This window comes from Chinchilla lanigera, unplaced genomic scaffold (assembly GCF_000276665.1).
Source record: "Chinchilla lanigera isolate Chin_1 unplaced genomic scaffold, ChiLan1.0 scaffold00035, whole genome shotgun sequence".
In the NCBI taxonomy this organism is placed as follows: Eukaryota; Metazoa; Chordata; class Mammalia; order Rodentia; family Chinchillidae; genus Chinchilla; species Chinchilla lanigera.
In genome coordinates, this window is record NW_004955436.1 from 1,248,143 (window position 1) to 1,275,451 (window position 27,309).

At 48.0% G+C, this 27,309-nt stretch overlaps 1 protein-coding gene across 1 annotated transcript in view; it reads left to right on the top strand.

Annotated features, from left to right (window-relative positions):
• Slc35f1 (solute carrier family 35, member F1) overlaps positions 1-27,309 on the top strand; it is a 216,028-nt gene that overhangs the window by 151,987 nt on the left and 36,732 nt on the right. The window contains exon 3 of the mRNA XM_005389123.2: positions 675-802. Within this exon, the coding sequence (XP_005389180.1) occupies positions 675-802 (128 nt within the window). The remainder of the gene's footprint in view (positions 1-674; positions 803-27,309) is intronic.

A 27,309-nucleotide genomic window follows, 5' to 3' on the forward strand; every position in this document is an offset into this window, starting at 1 on the left:
GGCGGGTGGACGCTCAGGGGCGGGTGGACGCTCAGAGCAGCACAGAGCCCTGAGTGGTGGGGAGCAAATGAAGAGCACACAACGACTCTGAAAGATGCTTGGAGGTGTCAAGATGGGGCATGCGGGTCACTGGGACAGAAAGACCTGTAGGTGTTTGGACCACCTAGACAAGTGTGCCGCCAGCGACTCAGCAGGGCACTGTCCTGGCTGCCCGAGGTCCAGGCCCCTTCCCGCCTTCAACAGCCAACCAAAGCTCTGAGGGCCCCAAGTCACTGGACAGCTGCTGCTCCAAGACACGACCGTCTCCTCCTGTGGCAGTCACCGGGAAGAGGCCAGCAGCAGCAGCTGCACGTCCAGACTTCGAGAGCCTCCGGGGAGAGCAGTGGCAGTGACACGCGGGGCTTCCACAGGGCCCCACTCCCAGCTAATTACCTCAGCCAGGCGTGGTGGCGCCCTCCTGTCACCCAGCACCTGGGAGGCTGAGGCAGGAAATCACCACGGGTTCCAGGGCAGCCTACCCTACATAGTGAGACCCTGCCTCAGGAAAAGAAACCTTAGAAAACTAATGTTTGGTAGGGTGTAGTGAAAGCTATGACGCTGCAGTGGGCCGCATTCTGACACCCAGGGTAGTGTCTCTTCAGAACCTCACAGCTCTTTTTAACTTTGTGTCTCAGGAGAAGAAAACCTCCTGGCGATTCTGCGGCGGAGATGGTGGAAGTACATGATCCTGGGCCTCATCGACCTGGAGGCCAACTACCTGGTGGTGAAGGCCTACCAGTACACCACGCTGACCAGCATCCAGGTACACCCTGCCCTGCGCCTGGGGTCGTGCGGCCCCACTGCTACTCTAGAAGTCGTGCAATAGGAGAGAGATGGGTTGTGTAAAAGTGAACTTCAGCTTCATATCTTTTTCATTAATTTTCTTAATTCAAGTGTAACTGGACAACTTTTTCCTCTTCATTCTGAATATGCCATGATAGCCACTGATAATGCAGGAAAGTAATTTATGGCTTCAAATGTTGCCAACTCATCTCATGCCAGCAGAATTATTAGTAAGAGTAAAAATAAATCTATTTTTATCATAACTTTTTAGAATGTTAGTAGACTAATCAAGCTGCTTAATAATCTTCTCTTTTAGCTTATTTTTAATATGTAAAATTTAGCATCTGAAGGAAAAGATGAGGGATGTGGATAACATTCCCAAATGCACTCATGAAGATGGCTACTGAGCTCTGTCTTCTGCCCCTCCCCTCCTCCTCCTCCTCCTCCTCCTCTCTCCCTCTGTCTCTCACACACAGGAAGACAGGTACACACACTCATACACGTGCAAGTTTAATCTAGCTTTTCAAGGGTGCAGTCGTCAAATGCTGTAAATGGAAAGCTTGACTGTATTATCTGCACGCACCACCTTATTTCTCTTTGTGTGGAGATATGATGAAGCTCATAGCCACTCCAAAGCCCCGGAAAACAATAAACAAAACGTATTAGATGTAACTTAGATTTGATACTTCAACAAAATTCCAGCCATACTGGTAATTTTCCTGGGATCCACAGTAATAAAAATGGATGAACAAGCTAACCAAGCACCTAAATAAATCTAAAGCTGATAGGTCAGATGATAGAACCCTAATTTAACTTCCCTACCACGTGATTCGCAAAGGAACTTCAGAGCTGAAGTTTCAGCCTGCGTTCACTGCTAGAGCACTTGCTTGCGATCGGAAACTTTACAATGAAAGTTCACAGGCTGGCAGTTCTGGGGTGGAAATTCCCATCAGGAGCCGCGGAGCCTTCCTGCCCGGTCCTCCTCCGCGGAGGGGAGAGCACAGGCGAGGCGTGCGCACCGTGCAGGGGCGGGCCCGCGTGTCCGTGTCCGTGCCCGTGCCCGCCGAGGCACCGCCCACTTCCCCGCGAGCTCTCAAGCAGGCAGCGCCCAACCTGCGGGTGGCCTGGGTGGATGCGTCTGCATCTGCCCCTCACACGCAGAGCCGAGCCCGAGGTGTCGCCCGCGGATCTGAGCTCTGGACACAACACCGTCCTGGGCCACGGGCCAGCAGTGAGGAGCCCGACCGCGGCACTCAATTGGAGTGCAGTGTCTGTAATCCTCGCGTGGGGAGCAAGGCCTCAGTCCCGGCCTTTCCTCCAGTTTTAAGGGTCCTACTCATCCCAAGGTTGGTTTTCTTACTTCTTTTTTTTTCAACTCTTCCTCTATGCACGATATATAACATTCTTTTTGGTTAAAAATAGGTTAGGACCTGCGTGTTTCCATATTATCTCTGTATCCGTGGTTCTTGGTAAGATTTGACAGACCTTTTAAAAGCATGAATTACGGCTTCTTAAAAATAATTATAAGTCATCTGGATACAGCATTGTGCATAAATTAGCGAGAACACTTTATTTTTTTGGTACCGAGAATCAAACTCAGGACCTTGAGCTTCCAGGTGGGCACTGTGCCCCTGAGCTATCTCCCCAGCCCATGTGCATAAATGAGCATTGAGACACATACATGAAATATAAATATGGCTAACCCCTCACCTTAAGAGTCCCTTATTTACATTTGCTTTGTCTTGTTTTTCAAAGATCTCACTGAATTTCAAAGAAAACACACACACAAGACAGCTGCAAACTCCAAAGGGAGAAAGATCAAGCTCTTGACCCATAAGAGGGGCTGTTTTGTGTCTCTGTGTACACACTTCCTTACAATACAGCTCTGACATACAAAAGCCTGCCAGACAAGTCATAGTCACACTTTACATATTGTTCATCCGACAGATGGGTTTCCTGAACTGAGTCCATTTACCACAGATTTACTCTTTAAAGCCTTTTGAGTATTTTCAGTGATAAATGTACTGAGAAAAATGATGGAAGCCAAAGTCTCAGGAGTGTTCTCTTTGTATACATCGACACCATCGTTCAGTAAAATCCATGACCTGGAGCTGCCCTAAGAAAGCAGCTTTCTCTGCCCACTTCTCTTTCCTTTGTCTTTTTTTTTCCTACTAGAAACAAGGTATAAGAATGAGCTGTCCTAATACAGTGGCCCATAGAACAAAAAGTTCCACACACACACAGGAGTGTGGACTCACACACACACACAGAAACGCAGACACACACACAGGCACATGGGAACACACACAGGCACACGGGGACATGCACAGGCACATGGACACACACAGGAACGTGGACACATACACAGGCATGCAGACACACATGGGCACGCAGACACACACACGGGAACACTGACACACACACAGGCACACGGATACACATAGGAACACGGACACACACAGTGACATGGACACACGCACACCACACTGCATTTCCTCCTGAACAGCTCTGCTCAAGCTTTCTGCAGGAGCAGGAACACCCCTCTCTCCTCCAGCCACGCCCCACGGAGATCTTACTCAAGGCCCTTTCTCACCCAGGGTGCTTGGAGACCTAGCGTGAGAATGCCCACTGGCCCCACCTGTGAGGAAAGGGGCTTTATTGCTTCTGATAACTGGGACATCTGGAAGGACAGTCAGCCCACAGGGCCGCGGGCCACTTGTCTTTGGGCACGTCCAGGCGCCCAGTGTCCATCCTCCTCTCTGACACTCCTGCTCGATTCATCCTAAAGCAGGCCTCTCTGCTGGTCACACAGGGCAGGGGTGGGGGCTGCCTGCCTATTCCTTCCTGACCAGTGATAGACAGAAAAGACGTTGGCTATACCACTGAGCAAGAGTCCAGAGCTCTATTCTGATTGGACAATGCTAATTGCTAAAGAAATGCTGTGAGTTCATTGGCTTAGACCTGGGCTCTCTGAGCCAATAGAGTAAGATTTCTCTCTTTGGCTTAGACAGATGCTTCCTTACAGGCTACCACTGACATTTAGAGTGGGGCAGTACCCAATCTCAGAGTTAGGAGGGAGCTAGCGCTGCCCAGTCACAGATCCGTCACCCACGGAGGGAAGGGCGAGGCAGGCGGGTGCAGGAGGCCCAGCCACAGTGTCTGCACACGTCACTCCCACAGACCCTGTGATGAGAACAGATCTCAGTCTCATGACCTAGCAGGCCTTTGGCTGCAGCTCTTCAGTCTCTTACCTGAGAGTAACATTCACACGCACTGTCTCCTCACCAAGCTGCGAGCTCTTCCCCAGCAAGCACAGTGCTTGTCCACCTCAGGACCTCTGCACCTGCGGAGAACCCGGCAAACCCCAGATGATGAGCGTCTAGCGAGCTTGACTGCGCAGCTCAGAGAGACGTTCAGGGAGAGTGCGGGGTTCCCGAGCTACAGAGCGGGTCCAGGAGCCAAGGGGCAAGCCTGTAAATGGAGGTCCCTGTAAACGGAGGGGAACAGAAGTGACTTGCCCTGAGAAACATATTTGATTTTTTCTTTATATTTCTTTCTCTTTTGTTCCATTGAGAATTGGAAAAAATCACGACCACTTGCTGGTTTCTTAACCTCCACAACTATTTTCCAGTTTGTGTGTATATAGCATCTGTCTTGGTTACGTTTCTCTCCTTGCTGAGACAAAATACCCGACACCCAAAATTAAGGAAGGAAAGGTTTAGCTCACAGTTTTATTTATTTATTTTTTTTTATTTTAAAGAGTAAAAGAAAGATAAAATAATAATAGGGGGGCTTACCAAATTACAGACAAAGTGGTAGGAAATTATCAATGGTTATTGTTTTACATATTGTTATCTACAAGATAGTTTCTCAGGAAAACAAATAGACAAATAATAGTGAGTTACAGACAAAAGAGGTAGGAGATTAACAATCGTTGTACTATACTTAGGTATCTTCAAAGTGGCTTCTAAAGAAAATAAATAGAGCTATACATGAGTGACCTATTGAATAATCATTAACTTTTCTCAATGTTTGTTGTAGGAAACACATAATGATAGACATGCATCTATTTACAAAATAGGATAGAAACAATACAAACATTGCAGAGTTATGGATAGATTAGTAGGAAAATATCAATGGCTGCTGTAATGCATGGTGGTATCTTCAAAGTGGTTTCTCAGGAAGACAGAGATACACAAGAAGAATCTAACAAGTAGTTACAGCCTAAGGGTTGTCAAAAATCAAGTGAGCCTTCTGGGGCAAAAGCCATTTTTTGTAGCGTTTTCTCTCCAGCCTCCCATCGCATTGGGACCCCACAACCAGTTAGTGTCCTCTCCCAAATTGTCATCACAGGTAGCAGGAATCCTGCTGCAGACTTCTCTGGAGCTCCACCACAGCCTGTACTGTCAGGGGAAGAATGGCTTCCAGGGAGTCTCCGCAGTTATTGTGCAAGGTCCTCCTGGTTTACAGCTTCCGAGCGGCTCTCATGACCCCAGTCCACAGGACCTCTGACTCCGTAGGCTTAGTCTGCATTCTCATGTTCTCCGAGTCCTTGTTCAGCAGCTGCTCCTCTGCTGACTCTGGACCTTTCTGGTTCTCAATGGCAGGAGCAAGAGTGACCCATTGTATGGCATGTATTTCCAAGGGTTTCTCCATGTTTGAATGATTCACACACATCCGTGGGTGGGCATCTGCAGACAGTGCATGGTGGGCCAATTGTGTCATTGTTTCTCTGTGTCATGGTAGTTCTCAATTGAGCAGCTCCCCCTTCACTGGGGGCCATCCTTCCGGGCACCTACGAGGCAGGGAGCAAGCCAGCCAGAAGACCGGCACTCCCCACCCATGGATCCCCATGCACTGAAGGCCCTCTCTCTGGGTGCCTACGAGGGAGGGAGCGAGCTGGTCAGAAGACCGGCATAGCTCACAGTTTGTAGAGGTTTCAGTCCATACTCAGCTGGCTCCAAGGCCAGGTGGCATGGCACAGGGGCAACACTTCAAGGCAGCAGAAGACAGCAAAAGTAGCCAAAGCAAAAGGGGGAAGAGCAAGCCTCTTTTCCTCCCTTACACTGTAACAGGCTGCTCTGCCCACCGGGGTGGGTATAGCGCTCACACATGTCCACCTCTTGCCCAGGATGAGGATGTTTACAGAGTAAAGACCCTGGCCGCCTGCTGAGTGCTTAGTTAAACTGCTAAACTTCTCAAGTAGACACAGTGTGTCAACCCTTACAGAAGGTCACAGCTCTGAGCCCCAGGCCTCTGGCTCAGCGCAGGTGCGCACCACCATTCACCTGTCCTCACCCCGCCATCCGGCTGCCCCTCTCAGAATGGCTTCTGGACACCCTGGTTAACACCACAGTCTAGGAAAATGTTCATTTTAACTCTGGCATGACAGAAAAAAATAAAATTCTCATGAATCATTAATTGATCTTCACTTAATTACTGAGCAGGACTAAGGGGAAGTGAAAGAGCAACTTGGACCTGACAGTCCCGGAGCCATTTTGCCACCTACAGTAAATAAACCTATTAAATAACAATAAACGGTCCGAACAGCCACCATTTGCTCTGGGAACCGTATCTGTCCTGCTCTTTAGTGATTTCATCCCATTTACTCATTGAAAGTGGCGAAACTAAGGAGAACCAGTGAAGAGCACCCCTCTTTCCTTGGGCTACACCCTGCACACATAGCAGGTGCTGCGGTCAGACTGCTCAGCAGGTGGAAGCCCATCGCTACGCACCAGGAAACGCACCGCTCCTGCAGCAGTGTGGAGAGATGAGCCAGCCTTGTGCAGGATGCCTGGTCCGGTGCAGACAGAAGGGGCACCGGGGAGGGCAGTAAGGTCGCACGCCGCAAAGGGCCAGGTCCCAAACGGGACAGTTCTCCAAGGAGACAGAAACAGTGGTTATTTGCAAAGTGAAGAAAGTGTGCATTTGGTGCATCTGGATAAGATGTGGGGAGCAGACGACATGGGGAGCCTCACCCAGGGAGTCAGCAGCAGGAGGAGCCCACAGCGGGAGAACGGTTATCCTGCTCGAGCATAGTCGCTGAAGCCAGCTCCGCAGACTCCCTGCTCAAGACACTGCACCCAGTGACCTTCACACCCGTTGGTGGGGTCACCAACAGCCCCACGCCGTACTGTTCTGATCAAGGGTGGGCGTTCTGAAGCTCAGAGTAGCTCTAGTGGAATCTTTGTCAAACTCACAGCATAACCCGGGGCTTTGGGGAAGATTTTCCTGAAAATGCGGTGTGGGGCTGAGACCCGAGAGGGGAGCTGGGACCCAGCAGGAAGCAAGCAGGGCCAGGCCCTGGGACGAGGGGACCAAGGCAAGGACGAGGCCCTGACTGAGGCTGCACAGCTGGGCGAGGATGCCGAGAGACCAGAGTTCAAGACCAGAGGGGAGGCAGGCGCTGGCCCGGCAGGGCTTGGTGGCCTGGCCAGCACCGAGGATGCCGTGGGAAGGTGCTCAGCTGGAAGGGGATGTGACAGGTTTGGGTTTCAGACGTGGCGCTGCCTCAGGGTGGAGAACCAGGGAAGGACAGAGGACCGCGGGGCTACAGAGTCAAGTGGGGCCACATCGCGGGTCTCCAGCACCACGGTGAAGAGTGCAACTGAATGTTTCAGGTCACAGGGAGCTTGAGGGCTCGAGGCTCAGAGGACCAGATGTGGCCTGGGCACATGCACTTGATAGGAGGCCTTCATCCATGACAGCACAGTGCCAAGACTCAGAAACAGAGCGCAGAGCACACGGACGTGGAGCTGCCCATGCTTTGCCCTCCTACCCGCAAGACTATTCACCCACCTCATGGTGAAATGTCACGATGAGGTGTGATGCTTGAGAAGAAAGACATTTTTGAAGTGATTATTGACTCTCAGGGAATTTCAGAACTGCATCCCATCCCTGGAGCTCTTCACACAGCTTTCCCCGGGGGCGACAACTTCTCTGGCTTCCGGGGTTGACACTGATCCAGTGTGGTCAGCCAGACTGCAGGCCACCATCACAGATTCAGTGTTCATCCATTGGCCTTCACGCTGGTGTGTGTCTGAGGGTGTGGCTGTCCACGGTGTGGGCTCCCATAGCACAGTCAGGATGCGGAGCTGTCCCATCTCCCCAGGGGACCACACACATCCCACCACCCCGTCCCCATCCTTGTGGCCTGGAAACCACTAACCTGCCCTCCATTTTGTAGTTCACCAGCTGGAGCACGCCACACAAAATGGGACTGCGTGGCGTTTTACCTCACGAGTGGCTTTTTGCACTAAGCACAGTGGCCTTAATCCCAGCTAAGTCCTTGCACACATCAGTAGTTTGTTCCTTTTGCTTGCTGAATAGTATTCCTGGTGTGGACACACAGGTGTGTAGAACTGTTCACCTGTTGAAGAGTATTTCTATAGTTTACATCTTTTAGGCTTTTACAAATAAAGCTATCGTGGACATTTATGAACAGTTTCTGTGTCAATGAAAGTATTCATTACTCTAGGATAAATGCTCAAGTGTGCAACTTCTGGGTCATATGTGAAGTGAATGTTGAGATTCAGAAATTGCAAACTATTTTTCCAAGAGGTTGGAACTGTTTTACATTCCTGCTAGTAATGAGTATTCCCCATTCTCATCCGTGTTTGATGTTATATTATCTTTTACTTAGCTATTCTAAGAAGGGTATAGCACTATTCCACTGCAGTTTTAATTTGCATTTCTCTAATGACCAATAAAGTTGACCTTTGTGTAGAAAAAATATTTTAATTTTGCCTTATAATTAGAAGATAAAGAAAATTAAATGGCAGAAAGAGAACTTCAGTGTGGGGAAAAGATGATGGAAGAGGCCCTGAAGTAAAAAACCCAGCTGTCTCCTTTACTAGAAAGTAAAAAGAAAGCTAGTGACACCATCTTGTTGGATTTATAGGGGTTTTATTCTAAAGACACATTTGTGGGTTTTTATCTCTTGACTCGCAGAGGATGACTAGGTTGTCGCTGTGACTTCGAGGTAGATTAGCGGTGACTTTGGATACATCATAACTGCAGTGCTATTTTTATAACTGTGCTATATGAACCATTTCATACCAGCTTTGTGACTTCTTGTCCAAAGATTATTCATCTTTTCTCAGCTGTGTAGAGCTAAAATGCAAACCGATTAAACTAGCACTGCTGGGAAACAAGAGAGCGGTCTCTCCAGACCCCGCAGTTTGCTGATTACAATTAACCCGCACGGAAGCCGCCTCACTGCCGCTGCTGACTGCCCAGGCTCTGTGCTTTGGGAGAGGAGCCGGCTGAGCAGCAGGCTGGGAAGAAAGGCTGAACCGGCGTAAACCGATGTCCCTTCAGACGAAAGCTGCAGACACACACTCAGCCCCGGCCTCCAGCTCCATCCTCACTTCTGAGATGACACTGGGTCCCCAGGGGCTGTGGCCCCGGTGGCTAATCTCTCAGTGATCCCAAGGAAACCAGTGAATTGTTTTTGGGGGCCCCAAAGCATCTAGCATCCCTTCCCCGTGAGGGGACTCTGCAGCTGCAGCATCATCCTCTGCTCTCCCGTCCGTCTGCGGGCAGAGGGACCGTGAGCAAGTGAGCAGCTGCCTGCTCCAGGCAAGGGACCCCTCGCCTGCCCTCCCCTCCCCTCCTCCTGGACACCAGCCCTGGGCTTAGCCCTGCAGGAGGCGCCCGCCTTCCACATACTGGGATAACGCGTGCGCCTGGCAGGAATGTTTCTGGATGTGGTGAAGGTGGAATCCCAGAAACAGAATCACCTCTCCCATGGGTCTGACTTTCCTGACCCTTCCTCGCTAAAAACATGGAGAAAGGCAGCTTAGGGCTTTGGAACTATTCGGCGCCCCCTCTGTTCTACAGAGGACGGGAACGCTTTCTCTTTACAGGTAAATGGCGGTATGGAGCATGATTAAATTTCCAAAACGTTCTTCCTCCTTTACTGGAAGGCGGATATGTAAACAAATCACAGTGCAGGACAGAACAGGGAGAATGGAGCTCTGCACAAGCGCCTGGGCTTGCGGAGGAGGAGGGGCAGCTGCAGTGCCCGGTCCGGAGGAGACACTGAGTGGGTGTGTAAGCCTGGGTTTACTGGCAGCATGGATCCGACAATAAAGCCGGTCCCTCGAGATTTCCACTCCCATGGTGCACAGACAGGTAACAAATCAGTGAGATGCCCTTACATGTCTCTCCCCTACCTGGTGTCAGTCCTGCTACCTATAGCTGAGAGTAACAGTCCCTCCCTGATGGAGCCTTGGCCGTAACCGCGTAGTTGATGGCCTTGTCTCTCCACCTGCCCTGAGGTTATGACCATGTGCCCACAGGAGTGCCCTCCGCTGTCCCCCGAGCCCCTCACCACCAGTCCCCTCTGTCCCCACACACAACTGTCTGGGCAGTGCCACTGCCCCTCCAACACCCCCCGGGCGGCCACAGCCTACATCTCAGTCACTGGCCACGCTGGGGCGGCCACTGCCGTGCTGAGGCCTCCACAAGCAGCAGACACTCAGTGACACCAGCTCCTTTCGCTCCGACATTTCCCATTCCACGTATGCTTGCCACCCATCTGATTTAATAAAGTGTCTTTAGTCTCCCACCTTCTGCACTCTCACTCCTGGACCGCAAGTGTAAGAGGAAAGTGCACCTCAGAGCTGCATGCACAGTGGCCCAGGTGAGAGAACTTCAGAGACGGTGGGGATGGGAATCCCACATTCCCGTTAGCACTGCCCTGATCAAATACCGCGGGAGCTCAGGTCCACAGGGGAGATCTCCTAATGATTATTGAGGTTACTCCCAGGTATGAACAGAACCCTCCCAACCTGCTCCATTTCGGGTGGAAATATTACAGGGAACTGTATGTGCAAGCATAGCAGCACTCCAGGTGGAGGTGTGTTTGCACAGCACCGGGAGCTAAAGCCACCTGAGGCCCGGAATGCCGCTGCTTACAGGAAATCGGGGCAGTTCTTTCCTGTGGTACAGGGGTAATGTTTGACTGCTATGAAGCTGTTCCTGAAAGACTATTTTCAAATACATTCTGTAAATGATTTATATTTTTAACACACTAGGAAATACACCAGAGTATTCTTGTAAGTAGAAAAACCATGTTGTACTAGGGATAATAATTCATACCTGCTTCCTGAGGCGTGCTTTCCACTCACTGGGTTAGTGGCAAGTGAAACACTCCGGTCGGTAGTCATTAACCACAGAGTTTCATCCTGAATTCTCAGAGCTGGTGGCCGAAGGACCTGCCTGGCCTGGCAGGTTGGTGGAAACGGATGGGTGGGGAAGATGTAGGGAGGTGTCTTGGATTCCCCAGGCCTCCTTTCGCAGCAGATCTGCAGCCTGGGACTGCAGTGGATCCAGCATGGCCACTGGCCAAGGGACAGTCAGAATTACAGGCGGAGAGCTGGGGATATAGCTCAGTGGCTTAAGTGCCTGCCTGGCAAGCGCAAGGTCATGAGTTTGATCCCCGGTACCGCAAAAAAAAAAAAAAAAGAAAGAAAGAAAGAAAAGAAAAGGGCTCAGAATTACAGGCGGAGAGGGGTGGGAAGTGCTTTGTTCACTTAAGCAAGTAGTATAAATAGATTTAGAGAGCACATCTGTGTGTGTGTGTGTGAGAGAGAGAGGGGGGGGAGAGAGAGACAGAGAGACAGAGAGACAGAGACAGAGAGAGAGGGAGACAGGCAGAGAGACAGAGAGGAAAAGGAAAAGCACAGTGTTCAAAAACCAAAAGTTTAATGGCCAAGTAAATAAATTTTTAAACTCAAATTTTTCTTTGCTTTGAAAATGTCTAAATTACAGACCTTGATAAAGATAAATTTTAATTAAATGAAAGACTCAGTGCTCTAGTTAGCCATGTTTTAAGATCTTACCAATTAAGATACATCCATCGGCTGAACATGTGCATTTATCTTTGAAGTGGTTTTTTGAATAAATCTTTTGTTCAAAATTTAGAATTATGTTTTATCAAAGTCATCTTTCTTGCCTTTCTCCCAGAAAAATTCTATAAATAACATAATTGATAATTTCTCATACTTTTCTCCAGATAATTACTCCTGAGTTCTTGAAACATTAAAGATCATTGATGAGATGAAGGATAAAATAAAGAATTTTCTATGTTGAACACAAGATTTGAGGATTTTTTTAAAGCAATAATATAGTAGTTGGGGCTCACTTTAAAAAAATACTGTATCCTATAAGGGATTTAATTAGAGGACACAATATGAAAGCACAATGCATTTTTTAAAAAATTAATTTTATTGTTACATTTTAGATACGCACAGCTGTTGCATTCATCACAGGAAGTTTGCAGCTGTACATGATATATCTTGATTCCTTTTTCCCCTTTCCCTTCCCTCCCTTGAACCCCTCTCCCCACCTTACTTACTAAAGCTTTGTTTCCGCTTTTTCCCTGCATTCTCTCTTTTATTCCTCTCCCCTTCCTTCCTTTCCACCTCCCACTCCCTATTTCCCCTTCGCACTTCAGCATTTTCCTCCCAGTTTACAATATCTGTTAAACATTTTGGTCCTCATTTACACTTCCACTTTCTCACACCAGAAAAACCATGTGTGATATTTACACACATGTGTCGCTTATTTCACTGAAGAATATGGTCTTGAGGTGCATCCATTTATCTAGAAATATGTTAAGTTTATCCTTTATGGCTGAGTAATACTCCATTGTAAAACAAACAAAAAAAAAAACCACATCTTTTCCATCCATTCACTGGTTGATGGACATTTCAGTTTCCAAGATTTAACTATTACAAACTGTGCCACTATAAACATGGGTGTGCATATGTGGCTGTGGTTCTTTCAGGAAGATACCAAGAAGGGGAATAGCCAGGTCAATGGAATCTCTAGTCTTTGTTTTTTGAAGAATCCCCACACTAATTACCTCAGTGGTTGCACCAGTCTATACTAGCACCAACAGTGGAGAGGGCTTCTTTTCCCCAGCACCTCACCAGCATTTGTTATTGGTCTATTTATTTCAGATGCCCATTTTTGGATTGGGTCTTTAAATTTAGGTGGTCTGGCTTTTTTTAGTTTTTTTATGTATTCTAGATATTGGTCCTCTGTCTGAGGAACAGCTGGCAAACACTTTCCCCATGCTGTAGGCTGTCTCTTCACTGTGTTGCTGGTTTCTTTTGCTGTGCAAAAAAAGCTTTTTAATGAGATCCCAGCAGTTGATTCTTTGTGATATTTCCTGTGCAGTTGGGTTTTGTTCATAAGGTCTTTGCTTACACCAATATCTTCAAGAGCTCTGCCTTTCTGTCTTCCAGCAGATTCAGTGTTTCTGTTTTAATATTTAGATCTTTGATCCATCTTGATTTTAGTTTAGTTCATGGCAAGAGATATGGGTCTAGTTTTAGTTTTCAGCATGTGGAAAGCCAGTTTTTCCAGTACCATTTATTAAAGAGGCGATCTTTCTTATAATGAAGGTATTTGGCCTCTTTGTCAAAGATAAGGTGGCTGGGTATGTTTGGAGTTGTTTCTGTGTTCTTCTATCATGTTCCATTAATCTTTGGGTCTGGTTTTCTGCCAGTACCATGCTGTTTTTATCACTGTAGCTTTGTAGTATAATTTCAAGTCAGGAATTGTGGTTCCTCCTGCCTTGCCTTTATTGCCCAGAATTGGTTTTTTCTAATCTAAGTCTTTTCTGGTTCCAAATGAATTTTAGAATTGTTTTATCTAATTCTATGAGGTATGCTGTTGGTATTTTGATCAGAATTGCATTACATCTGTGCAACAATTTTGTGAGTATGGCCATTGTCATTGTATTGGTTCTTCCTACCCAAGAACAAGGGATCTTTCCATTTTCTGATATCCTCTTCAATCTCCTTTTTCAGAGAACTATAATTTTCAATGTAAAGGCCTTTTACAACCTTTGCTAGATTGATTCCTAAGTATTTTCCTAAGTATTTGGGTTTTATTTTCTTTTTTTGGATGCTACTATGAAAGGTGTGACTTCCCTAATTTCTCACTCAGTGAACTTGTAATTTGTGTATAGGACAGTATTGATTTTTAAGTGTTGACTTTGTATCCACCTGTTTTACTGAATTTGATTTTTAAAGCTAGAAGTCTTTTGGTAGAGTTTTTGGGGTCTTCTATGTGGAGTATCATGTCATCAGCAAATAATAATTTAACTTCTTTCTTTCCTATCTTTATTCCTTTTATTTCTTCCTCCTGTCTAATTGCTCTGGCTAATGCTTCTAGAACTATATTGAATAAGAGTGGTGACAGTGGATAACCTTGTATCATTTCTAATTTCAGAGTGAAAGCTTTTGGGTTTTGACCATTTGGTATGATGTTGGCTGTCAGTTTATCATAGATGACTTTTATCACATTGAGATAAAGGCCATCTGTTCCAATTTTCTGTAGGGTTTTTTTTTTTAACCATGAATGGATGTTGGGCTTTCTCAAATTCTTTCTCTCCATCTATTGAGATGGTTGTATGGTTTTTGCCCTTGTTAATATGGTATATTACATTTATTGATTTGCATATGTTAAACCATCCTTGCATCCCTGGAATGAATTCTCCTTGACCATTGTATAATATTTTCTTGATTATTTGCTGCATTCTGTTTTCCAGTACCTTATTAAGGATTTTTGCATCTATGTGCATTAGGGAGATGGGCTGTTACTTTCTTTTTGGGTTGGGGCATTCTCTGGTTTTGGTATCAGAGTAATGTTTGCTTCCAGGAATGCATTTAGGAGAATTGCTTCCCTTTCAATTTCATTGAAGAGTTTGAGGAGTAGTGCTATTAGATTGACTCTAAATTTCTTGTAGCATTCAGCAGTGACACCACCAGGAACTGGGCTTTTCTTTGTTGGTAGATTTTTAATTATGTCTTCAGTTCCATTGACTAATATTGGGTTATTTAGATTCATTATATCTTTTTGAGTCAGCTTTGATAATTCATATGTATTCAGGAATCTGTCCATTTCTACTATGTTTTCCATCTTATTAGAATACAGGTTCTCAAAGTACATATTAAGGATCTTTGGATTTCTGCAGGATTCACTGTGATTCCACCTTTTTCATTCCTAATTGCATGGATTTGAGTCTTTTCTTACCTTTTCTTTGATAAGGTTGACTAGTAGTCTGTCAATTTTATTTAATATTCCAAAGAAATAGCTCTCTAATTCACTGATTCTTTGTATTGTTTTCTTAATTTCAGTTGCTTTAATTTCTACCTTAGTCTTTATCACTTCCTTCCTTGTATGAGCTTTGGGCTTGACTTGCCTCTCTTTCCCTAGAACCTTGAGGTTTAACATTAGGTTATTTATTTGAACTTGCTCTGTTTTTCTGACATAGACATTTACAACTATAAATTCCCACATAGGGCTGTTCTCATCGTATCACATAAGCTATGGTATGTTGTATTGGCATTATCATTTAATTGTAGAAACTGTCTGATTTCTTTTTTAATTTCATCTGTCACACATTGGTTTTTCAGGAGGGTGTTATTTAATTTCCATGAGTTTATAAAGTTTATGAAGTTCTTGTGGTTTCTTTTGCCATTGATTTCCAATTTCATTGCAATATTGTCTGATAGTATACATGGGATAATTTCAGTTCTTTGCATTTACTTAAGCATGTTCTGTGAGCTAGTATGTGGTCTATTTTGGAGAACATCCCATGTGCAGCTGAGGAGAATGTGTATTCTGATGTTGTGGGGTGGAACACTCTGTAGACATCTACTAAGTCCATTTGTTCAAAAATTTGGTTCAGTTATGATTTTTTTATTGATTTTTTGTCTAGGTGATCTGTCTGTTTGTTACAATGGAGTATTGAGGCCCCTATTACAACTGTGTTAATGCTTATTTGATTTTTCATGTCTATTAATCTTTACTTTATATAGTTGGGTATGCTGGTATTTGGTGCATATATATTTATGATTATTATCTCTTCCTCTTAGATTGTTCCCTTAACAAGAATGTAGTAACTTTTTATGTCTCTCTTGGTCAGTCTTGGCTTAAAATTCACTTTTTCTGAAAATACAATCTCTATCTCTCCTCTTTTTCTGGATTCCTGTTGCATGGAGTATTGTTTTCATCCTTTGACTTTCAGTCTGTGAATTTTTTTTAACAAGATGTTTTTCTTATATGCAGAATATTGTTGGATCTTGCTTCTGGATCCATTGTGCCAGTATGCTTCTTTTGATTGGTGAACTGATACCATTTACATTGATCGCTATAATTGATATGTATTGACTTTGTCATGTTGTTTTCCTGTTGTTCATTCCCTTTCTTTCCCCTCTATCTAATTACTTGCCTTGCCTGGTGGATTCATCCAACTGGGATTCACAGATTTTTAGTATTCATTATTGCTTTCTAGAATTTCCTTCAAAACATTTTGGAATGCAGGTTTTGTGGTCATGAATTTCCTTAGGTGTTATTTTTATAGATGTATGTTATTTCTCCATCAATTTTGAAAGATAGCTTTATGGATTACATCAATCTAGGTTGGAAGTTGTTTTCTTTTAGGACTTGAAATACTTCACTCCAAGGTCTCCTTGACTTAATGGTTTGTGTTGAGAAGTATGCTGTAATTCTAATAGACTTGCCTTTATAAATGATTTGTTCTTTCTCTAACAGATTTTAATATTCTGTTCTTGTGTTGAAATCCTATTATATGCCTTGGGATAGATTTTTTGATCAGAGCTAATTGGAGTTCTATATGCTTCAATAACTTTGTGTCAAATTTTATTCCCATGCTTGGGATGTTTGCTGCCATTTCCTCTGTGAACAGGTGTTTTATGTCCTTTGTGCTATCTCCATGTTGATTGATCCCAACAAGCCAGCAGTAGAATTATGGTGATGGTACATAATCTCAGCAAAACTCACCCTTCAGTTCCACTGAAGTTCAGGCTGCCTCTGGTTTCTGGCTGTGAGGCTGGGACCCAAGTTTTTCAGCCTGCAATACCTCAAGTGAGGTCTGCCATCTTGAACTCATCTCCCTGACCAGGATCTTGCCAGCTTGACCTCAGCTGTGTCTCACCCTGACACTTGGAACCACTAAGTGGAGCCAACCCACAGCTGCTCTGAGTACTGACTTCCATTGGCCTCTTTCCCAATTGGCTAAAAGCTAATCATCCTCTCCTGGGGTGGGGTCTGAGCCCTACTAACTCAGCAGCCACTGAAGTCTGCAGTGCCTACTACTCCGTTTCACTGGTGTGTTTCTCTGTGGAGACCTCTGGTGTTGCCAGTAGTCAAGGTGCCTCTGCAGGTTCAAACTTCCCCTCCCACACCTTGAGCTGGGGCTCATGGAGAAAGCACCACTTGCCACCTCCCTTCTCTACATTGTGGTCCCTCTTTTCACTCTCCCCGTGGACTCTAATTCTCAGTTCAGTACCTTATGGGGTCCTGAGGACCCACTTTCCTCCTCCTTCTCTTCCTCACATCACTATATTCAGTGTCTGTATTCCAAACATCAGAGAGGCTGTTCCTCTGCTGCTCACCATTCCACTACCTTCCTGGAGGTCCTGAAAAATAATGGGCTTGAAAAGATCTAGTTTGTAAAAAATGACTTCCATAATGCATTGCAACAAGAGAATGAAGAAATACTATCCACTGGATTTCATTGGACATATCTATGTAAGAATTCTCTTTTTAACTAAAAATTCCTTGAACTAATAACAATATTTATTATATAAGATAGAAATAAAATGGTTTAGTAAACAATACACCTAAATCCACATTATCCTTCAAAATACTTCTTTGTTAATATTACGTACTTTTGGAATTTCTCTTTTGAAATCTTCAGAGCCAATTTGTCATGCAAATTTTTTATGACTTTCTTTCTTCCCTTCCCTTCCTCCACCCTTCCTCACTCCTTCCCTTCTTTTCTTCTTTCCTTCCTTCCTTTCTTTATCCAGAAAGTATTATCTAGCTTAATCTAGTTGTCTTAGTTACTTTTCTCTCATTGCTGAAACAAAATACCTGACACCTAGAATTAAGGAAGGAAAGGTTTATTTAGCTCACAGTTTGTGGAGGTTTCAGTCCATACTTGGCTGGCTCCAAGGCAGGGTGGCACATGGCAGAGGGCAACAGTTCATGGTAGTGGAAAACAGCAAAAGCAACACGAGCAAAAGAGAGGAGCAGCAGCAAGCCTCCTTCCCTCCCTTACACTGTATGCAAACTGTCTGCCCCAGGGTGGGTGTAACATTCACACCCATAATCCCAACATTGGACCATCAATCCATCATAAACTCTAGAAGCCTGCCTCATGACTGCTTTAGGCTTTGGGGGGACATCTAGACACAAATCATAACACTAGCATTTTGTTTCTTTCCAAATAATAAAAGCCCATCTCAAAGAATGAGCAATTGCTTGTATTAATGGGTGCACAGAAGGCAATTTCAAAGAGTTCAAAATGATTTTAAGTAGTGAGTTCTTCATTAAAATATAACCATAACCTTTCAGAGTGACTATCTTGAATGACAATGGTGTTAGTTAGGGTTCTCTAGAGGAACTGAATCAATAAAAATGTATGAGTCATTATGAAAGGGGATTTATTAGAAGAGTCCATAGTTGTCATCTGTACCATGGAGAGCTGAAGGACCCAGGAGCTGCTCAGCCCAAGGAGACAGACACTGCAGGACCAGAGAGATGGTGAATACAGCACAGTCCAGGGCCTTTGACCCTGGACTTTATCATAGAGCTGCAGAGTTCTCAGTGTGAATCTGCATTGGAGGCTGAAGAAGCTGGAGGTGGGTGTGCAAGAGCAAGGTTGAAGACTGGAGCTCTTCCAACACAGGCCCACTTCCTTCTTCTTTCCCTTTTTATTTCATCAAGGCTCCCAGCCTATTGGTTGTTGCTACCCACATCGAGGGTGGGTCTTCCCCTTCAGGTTGCAGCCTATTTGTCAGTCATCCACAGACACAGCCAGAACGTGCTTTACTAATCTGCAAGGCATCTCTTGTCCATTCAAGTTGACATACTGTAATTAATGATCAGACACAACCCTAGTCAACCTGACTCACAGATACCTGAGACCCAATACTTGACATCCATGATGTAAAGGAGAAGAGGTTTAACTTGCCACAGTTTCAGTTTATGATCAGCTGGTTTCATGGTGGTACAGCATGGTAGAGCAAGACAGCTCCATTCATGGCAGCTGGCGCACAAAACAGTGGAAGCATTCCAGAGCTGAAGGGGCAGGGAGCAGACACGAACCCAAGGCAATGCCTCCATGACCCACGCTGACACCCCAGAAGTGTGTGCCCCCCATCCCTGGGCAACTTCCAAAGCCAAACAACTTGAAACTTCACCAAAACCACTATATCCCACCCCTTTCCAACCTGCTGCCCACATTCATCTCCTCAAACCATATTTAACCTCCACATAAAGCCAATAGTAAGTTCATGATTCTGAGCAGCGCAGTACAGCTATCCTGTGTACAGACAGAAACTGACCGATTCCCTCCCTAGAACAGAAGGCAAAGTTTTTCTGTGGATGGTGCTCACTGGCATTCTATACCTTGATTACTGACATTCTATACCTTGACTACTATAATGTAAATTTAACAATACTTAAGTCAATCGATGTTATGTTACAAAGAAAGAAAATAGATATCTGATTAATGTGTCTCTATGCACAAACACTTATGCACATTAACAAAATAGGAAAGAAATACTTGTGACAATTATAATCCTTGTTTTTGTAAATGGTCATGTATTCTAGCTGGTATTTATAATTACCTTCTGCTACTACCCATTCTGTACTCCCTTAGCCTTCAGCGAGCACCCCAGCCAGTCTTGGTTCTTCACCTGCTGCATTTACCATAGCTTCATTCCCAAAGGGCTGACCATTTTTCATCCTACCTGGTTTGAGTTGTAGTTTCCCACTGATCATGGAAATACTGGGAGTCACCTTAAGGGATGTCCCACACTGCAAACATATTCTTCCATACCACCATAGTGGAGTAGTACAAGTCCCCTTGGTAATCTGGATCAATCACCCCTGCCAACTGTAACTCTCTTTTCAGCTTGTTGAGTTAGAGGCATGAAGGGTCTGAAATGGCCAGGAGAAAAGCTTGGCATCCAGTTCAATGGGATCATTGTTGTCCCTCCTGATAGAAGCATTTCCCCATCTGGAACAAAGATTTCTAAGCCAGAGCAAAGGTCATGGGAACAGGCAGCAAAACTTTTGCTAGTGAGTCACTATGGGTAATGGTAATTTCCACCCCCTTAATTCCTGGTCCTCTGAGTCCTAGCTTTGGGGGACACACTACCATAACTGGGTGCTGATTCTGCCTTTTGAAGAGCCTTGCCCCAGCCCTGAGAAGTATTGCCACCTAACAGGCACTGTAATTACATCCTCAGAAGGCCATTCCACTTTTCTATTAATCCAGCTGCTTCTAGATAGAGAGGAATATGGTCAGAGCAATGAGTTCCATGAGCCTGAGCTCACCGTCATACTTTTTGGTGAAAGAAGTGCATTCCTTGGTCAAAAGCAGTGCAATGTAGAATACCATGATGGTGGATGAGACATTCTACAAGCAGACAATTACATGCAGGGGAGGCAAACCAATACCTGGCATAAGTGTCTGTTCCCATAGGAATGAGATGCTGCTCTTTCTATGATGGAAGCAATTCAATACGATCAATTTGCCACTAGGTCACAGACTGATCCCCCCAAGGAATGGTGCTATATTGGGGACTCAGTGTTGGTCTCTGCTGCTGACATAGTGGGTATTCAGTGACTGTAGCCAAGTCATCCTTGGTAAGTGGGAGTCCATGTTGCTGAGCCCATGTATAACCTCCATTCCTGCCACCATGGCCATTTTGTTCAACTGTGGCAGAGATAGGAAAGCTAAAGAAAAAGGTTGACTTCTATCCACAGAACAGGTCATCCTATCCACTTGATTATTAATGTCCCCTGCTGCTGAGGTCACCTTGGTGAGCATTTACATGGGACACAAATATCTTCACTTCCTTCACCCGTATGGAGAAGTCTATCCACATACCACTTCCTTAAATGTCTTTCTCATCAATTTTCCAATCATGTTCCTTCTAAGTCCTTGACCATCCACCTAGACCACTGGCTACAGCCCGTGAATCAGTATATACTCATACATCTGGCCATTTTTTTCTTCTAAGCAAAATGTGCCACCAGGTGGAAGTTCTGCCCACTGTGAAGATTTCCCTTCACCACTAGATGATGTTCTGAAAAGGGGCTACAGTTGCAGCTGTTCACTTTGGGGAGGTGCCTGCGTAACATGCAGAACCATCTGTAAACCAGAAGAATGCCCTAGCCTTCTCTTCCTCTGTCAGCTGATTCCACAGTACACTCTACAAGGCCATAGGTGCATGTTGGGGGACAGAAGGTAATATAATGGGAGTGAGAGCCATGGGCATCTGGGCAACTTCTTCATGTAACTTACTTCAAGACATGCTTGGGCCTGATCCTGAATATAACACTCTGTTTAATGATGGACTATTGCTGTGCACCTCCAACTTGTAACTCAGTGGGCCCACTAACAGACCAGGAGATGTTTCTCAAAGGGAGATTAGTGGCGTACAGATAACAGTAGATCCTCTCTCCAATCTCCTAAGGGCCTCTACTGTGATTCCCCTATGGGACCTGCCAGAGACTCCAAAGAGCATCCCTATCTGCCACTGACCCCCAGGTACCATCAGATCTTCTGGACTGTGTGGCCCACATGGCAGAGCAGCCTATGCAGCAGCCTGGACCTACTGCAGAGCCTTCTCTTGTTCCAGGCCCCACTCAAAATTAGCAGCTTTTGGAGTTCTGTGAATGGGCAGAGTGAGGAATGTGTTCTCTCCAAATCTGAGCAAGCCCCTTAGGCACTGTGTCTCATTTTTGGCTGTAGCAGGGAGCAGATGCAAAAATTTACCCTTCACCCTAGAATGGATATCTCTATGTGCCCCACAATGCTAGACTCCTAGGAATTGAGGTAGAGAGCCTTGAATTTTAGTTGGGTTTATTTGTCATCCTCTGATATGCAAATGATTGACCAACAAGTGTGGTTGCTGCCTCCTATTCAGTCCAGCCAGCACAGTGACATCAGTGTAATGGGCCAGTGTGGCACTGTGTGGGAGAGAAAGTCACTCAAGACCCCTGTGGGCAGAGCTGTGACTCAGGACTGGACAGTTGAGGTGCTCCTACAGTAGGAAAGTAAAGGTGTATTGCTGAAGCCAGCTGAAAGGAAATTGCTTCTTGTGGGTCCTATGGAGTCAGACCTTGGGTAAAACACCACTAATCACCTGACCTCCAAAGGCCTCTAATTGTCAGCTGTAATGATGTTTCAGGTCCCCAGGTATCAGTGCTGGTTCAGAACCAGGGGCCAGCAGTCCCCGAAATGTCTGATCATTTCCCTTCTGCCAGTGTACAGTTACCCTGGTAAAAGGCCTTAGGTCCCTTTGGGGAAGGACAGGAGGAAGATGGACAGTATAACTTTTTGGTGCTGCACCAGGGTCCTTCCTCAGGGTGACCATGCTCCCCCTCCACCCAAGTGGCTTTGGGTCTGTAAACTCACTTATCTAGGAATTGGGTGAGGGGCTGTGACTTGAAGTAGCTTTTTGTTCACTTGTCCTAAAAGTTTTCTGCGTATAAATCCAATAAAATTTAGCAGGCTCCCTGTCTGTTTCACTTGTGGCTAATAAGACACTGCCGTCATTCTACACATGTCAGATCGTCATGATCGTCGCTTTGCTTCTGCTGTTCATCACAGCAAGTATGTGCACCTTGCCTTTGGTTGCCACTTGGTCCCTGTCATGCCGGGATCCAATTAAACCCATGGCCTTTAAGTTTCCCAGCCGAGCCTATGCAGCCCTCCATAAGGCCTGGCACACAGAGAAGAGCAACGATGGATGGAGCTCCTCAGGGCTGCCAGGGCTTCCCTCACGAAACTGTTTCTTAAGGTGTTGGAGAAGGGTATGTTTTCTGGACTATTCCAGAGTGGAGAATTAGGTTTAACCTGAAAAATCCACTCCAGCATTCCCACCTCCTGAGCCTCTGAATCCTCTCCTCAACAACAGACCTAGGAATATCAGCATCTCCAGCTCATTCACAGAGGGCCCTGTTTTGATCCATATTGCGACCAACCAACCAACCAAATAAGCTACTAGAACCTTGTTAAACTCTATGAGCCGTGACACTAAATCCAGAAACTACTCAATGGACCTGCATCCAGGAATTTATCATAATCCAGGCTGACGTTCCTTCCACCAGAATCCCACACCCTTAAACCCCATCCTCATGTCTGTGTCCCAGACCTCTGCTTGTCAGAGATAGATGACTCAGAAGCCCTTTGGGAGCGTGAACTCCTTGGGGCCATGCTGTGCACCTCCCCTCTAGGAGCCTTCTGAGCTGAGCCTGCTTGCAGGCCTAGAGGCAAAGGTGGGCGGCACAGCATCTTGCTGGAGGCTGCAGTGGCATCACGCTGTTTCCTCAGGCAGCTGTGCAGAACCAGCAGCACAGCAAGGGCGCCTCTACCACTGAGCGTGGAGAAATCTCCTCCGGCAAAATAATCTCATCAGAATTTAGGAGCTCGGTGCTCCCAGCTCTGCCGGGTTCCTCCCAATGTCTGCACCCAGTTTACAGATCCCTCTTTCCCATCAGTGCCCGCATACTAGCTGCAGGTCCTTTGCGGCTCGGCAGTAAACATGCACTGGACTGGAGTGCCCACGCTGGGCTTCTGCCAACCTCAGCTGTAGAGGAGAAGCTTCCCCTTCGGGACGCTCTTAGAAGCCTGATTGTGTGTGTCCAGAGCTTGGAATATGAATCTTTAAACCCATTACTTTCCCTTAGTATTTTGTCCACACACTTGGCCTTGCATTCAGCAATCCCGGGGCAGGTCCCAAAACCAGTGTTGAAACTGAACCCTGACAATCACAGCCACTGCGTGCTGAGTGAATCCCAGGGCACCGTGCGTGAGTAGCCATTCGAACGCCCGCTCTCCTTGCTCAGGAAGTGGCAGCTTTCTTCTTCTCTTAACGAGCAACAGGAACAAAACTCTCCTTATCTTCAAGACACACCTGTCTCTCTGCACGGACATAGCCAGGGTGGGCTGACTGATGGCCCCCAAGACATCGGAGTGCTCTTCCTATGCCTTGCTGGGGGCTGGAGGGCAAAGGGCACGCTACAGGCATGACTGAATCCATGCTGTTGAGAAGGGAGATCATCCTGGGTCATCTGGTGACCTCAGTGTGGTCACAAAGACCCCTGGGAGAAGATGGGCTTTGAGCAGGTACTGAGACAGTGGAAGCCGGGCCGGAAGTCAGGCTTGAAGGGGTTGCACTGCAGGCTTCAAAGGTGGAGGAAGAGGTGAGGAGCCGTGGGAACAGGCGTCCCAGGAGCCCATGAGGTGGAGTCAGGCTCCCTGCCACAGCCCTGCCGACACCAACAGGACTGAGCTCAACCTGTGCTCTTTTCAGCCACTGAACTTGTCATTTATTGTGCAGCACAAGAAGGCACATGCAGAAGGGGACAGGGCTCGGTTCCTCCCAAGCCGCGGGGGTGGGATGTTTGTGTCCCTCGGCCACCCCAGACTGGAGGCAGCCAGTCACAGGGTGGACCTCAAAGAGCGCCGGACAGCCTCGCCTTTCCACACGTGAGGACATGGTGTCAGTCTACAAGGTAGGACGTGGGCCACCATAAGACAGATCCGCCAGCGCCGTGGCCTTAAACTGTTGGACTCCAGAACTGTGAGAAATAAACTTCCATAGTTTGTAACCCACCCAGTCTGGGCGTTTTGCTGTAGTGGCCTGAATGGGCTCCGATCCCAGCCCGCAGGCCTGGGTACAAGGCCAGGTTCCTCTCTCTCATCTACACCCGTGTTTTCTGCGCTGCAGGGCAGGTCCTGCCTACAGTCCCCTCTTTGTCTCCTCCCAGCACCACCAGGAGGGGCCTGGATGCACCTCAGAACTCTTCTGGACCCTGTCTGCCTCCACAGACAGAGCTCATGTCAGCTGACAGCTGCACAGCCTTCCTCGTGATAAATGGTCAAGTAGGAAGAGCTCCTTGAGCTCAGAGAGAATAAAAGGAGCCGGAAGAGTAGCCAAATCCCTTGGCAGAGCACGGGAGATGTGCTTGTTCATCAATCAGGAGAACCCCGGAGCTGCTGTCGCACTTACGGCTGTGGCGTCACCACTGCTGAGACTTTGGACTCAGCCCGCGAGAGCCCAGGACCCGTCCAGGGTGGTGGAGTCACTGCCCCTCCCTCCTTCCTCTCCGCTCATGGCCATCCTCCTGTGGGGCCACTTCCGCAAAGGTCAGGAACTCCTGGGCAGGAAGACAGAGGCCGGGGCTCCTCCTGGGCCTTGGGGAGGGCTCTGTGGCAGCTCAGAAGCGGTGGCACCACCAGGACGGACAGTGCGGACCAGAGCAGAGAGGGGTGCTCACCGCCCCTAGCAGCTTCTGCACGCCCGGTGTCCTTGGGCAGTGGCTCTCCCACGTGGTTCCACCTGTCACTGAGTCACACATCTGCCAGGCAGCCCTGAGCACCTCGGGGCCAGGTTCCCGGGAGCTCGTCCTGACCATCTGTTTACAACCGAGGGTGCTGCCCGCCCCTCTGCACCCCGCCGCACAGCACCAGTACAACTGACCTGATCGTCCACCTTCCCTACATGCATTGCTAACTCCCAGCCGGGGCTTGTTTGATTACCTGGGCTGTATTCCTCAGCGCAGCGGCTGGCCTGCAGAAGGAGCTCCATAGATGCTCTGGATGAGTAAATCACTCAGAGCCCCACTGTGGTCCTGGGGTGGGATGGGGAGCTTTGGGAGGACGTGCTGTGTAGGCTGAGGCAGGTGAGTCACCGACCCTGCGGGACGTCACCGCCCCAGGCAGAGGCAGGAGAACACTCACAGAGAAGCCCGGCAGGAAGGGCTCGGAGCCCTTTGCATGAGCTGTTGTGCTGCTTGGGGGTTTTCATTCGGTTTTTGTGCTGGTGGTGAGAACACTTGACAGAGCCCTACCTTCTCCAGCGCAGCGGCTGGCCTGCAGAAGGAGCTCCATAGATGCTCTGGATGAGTAAATCACCCAGAGCCCCACTGTGGTCCTGGGGTGGGATGGGGAGCTTCGGGAGAAGCTCCTGATGGTCAACCTAGAGCGCACAGCGCTGGTTAACTCTGGGCCTCTGGGTGAGAGCTCTAGAGCTCCTCCCCCTGGGTGACCGCAGCATGGCGCTGCGAGAGGAAGTGTCGGAGCGAAGGACCGAGCGGCCGGGGCAGCTCACGAAGGCATTCAGAGGCCGTGCATGGCCCAGCTTCATGCTGAGGTCTCTGCTGTAGGAACAGCAGGGTGAGGGCTCCAGCCTGGAAAGACCCTGGCCTGGTCTGACCATGAAGAACCGAATGGGACATGTAAGCGATTCTAAGGACATCGAAGGGACCACAAGATGGGAGTGGCCGTGTTCGCCGTGTGGACGAAGGGTGACCCAGGCTTTACTCAGCACGTGTCGAGAGCACACGTGACTCACACTTGCTCCAGGCACGGGCACAGAGCCCAGGGAGGCGTTGCTATGAGGTGTGCTCACGCTCACGTGCATTTCCTGAGAGGGAGTGAGGCCAGCGGGAAGGGAGCCCTGGGCGGAGGGAACCGAGGAGGAGAGACGGCGACGAGGCTTGCGGGCATGGGAGATGGGGGAGGGACGAGGCGCTGGCGTCCAGGACGGACTTGAGGAAGGGCGCAGGCAGATCGCACAGGGCTAGAGGGCCCGGACTCGGCCCTGTGTGAGGGAGACCACAAGAAGGCCCGCAGGGCACCGAGTGACCTGTTTTCAGAGCCCCCGGGCTGCTGTGCAGGGCCCGGGCGGTGGTGGGCGTGGCGGGGTGGAGGCCACTAAGGGCAAGGGCCGTGACAGGGGCCGGAGCTCAGGGCAGAGCTGGCCGAGGCGGGGACACATTGAGAAGACGAGGCCACAGGTTTTTCTGCGTGCTTGTACAGGACAGGGGGTTGGAAAGAAGAGGAAGCGTCCAGAATGATTCCAGGGTGCCAGAGCGGGAAAGGAAGAACCCCGGGGCAGGGGCGCGAGGAGCAGAGGAGCCAAGGCCTCCTGCAGGGCTGGGTCACTGCTAACCTGGGTGGCCCCCTGGGTCCGTGGAAAGGCGGCCTGGAAGTGCGCGCTGAGTCGCTGCCCAGGAGCCGTAGGGAAAGCCAGGCCTGGTGGAACGCCGCGGAGCGAGCGCAGAGCAGCAGGGAGGAGAGCTGGACCGCGGCTCCCAGCAGCAGACGGGCAGGTGGGCGAGAGAGGCGGCAGTGGGGAGCAGAAGAGGGGTTCGGTTTATCCAGGCGCAGAGTCCGAAGGGGCTGCAGGACGTGGAGTGGCCGCTCCGTGCCAGGTGCCCCGAGGTCCCCCAGCAGCCTGGTGTCTGGGGTCCCACTGCTCAGGGAGGAGCAGGTGGCGGACACCTCGGGTCCGACGGGGCATTGGCACACGTGGCACAAGCGCAGCATCCGTCCTGTGGCTCCAAGTTCAGCGCCAGGTCAGCAGAATCGCGGGGTCGCTCGGTGCACAGAGCTGTGAGTCCCGAGCACAGCCC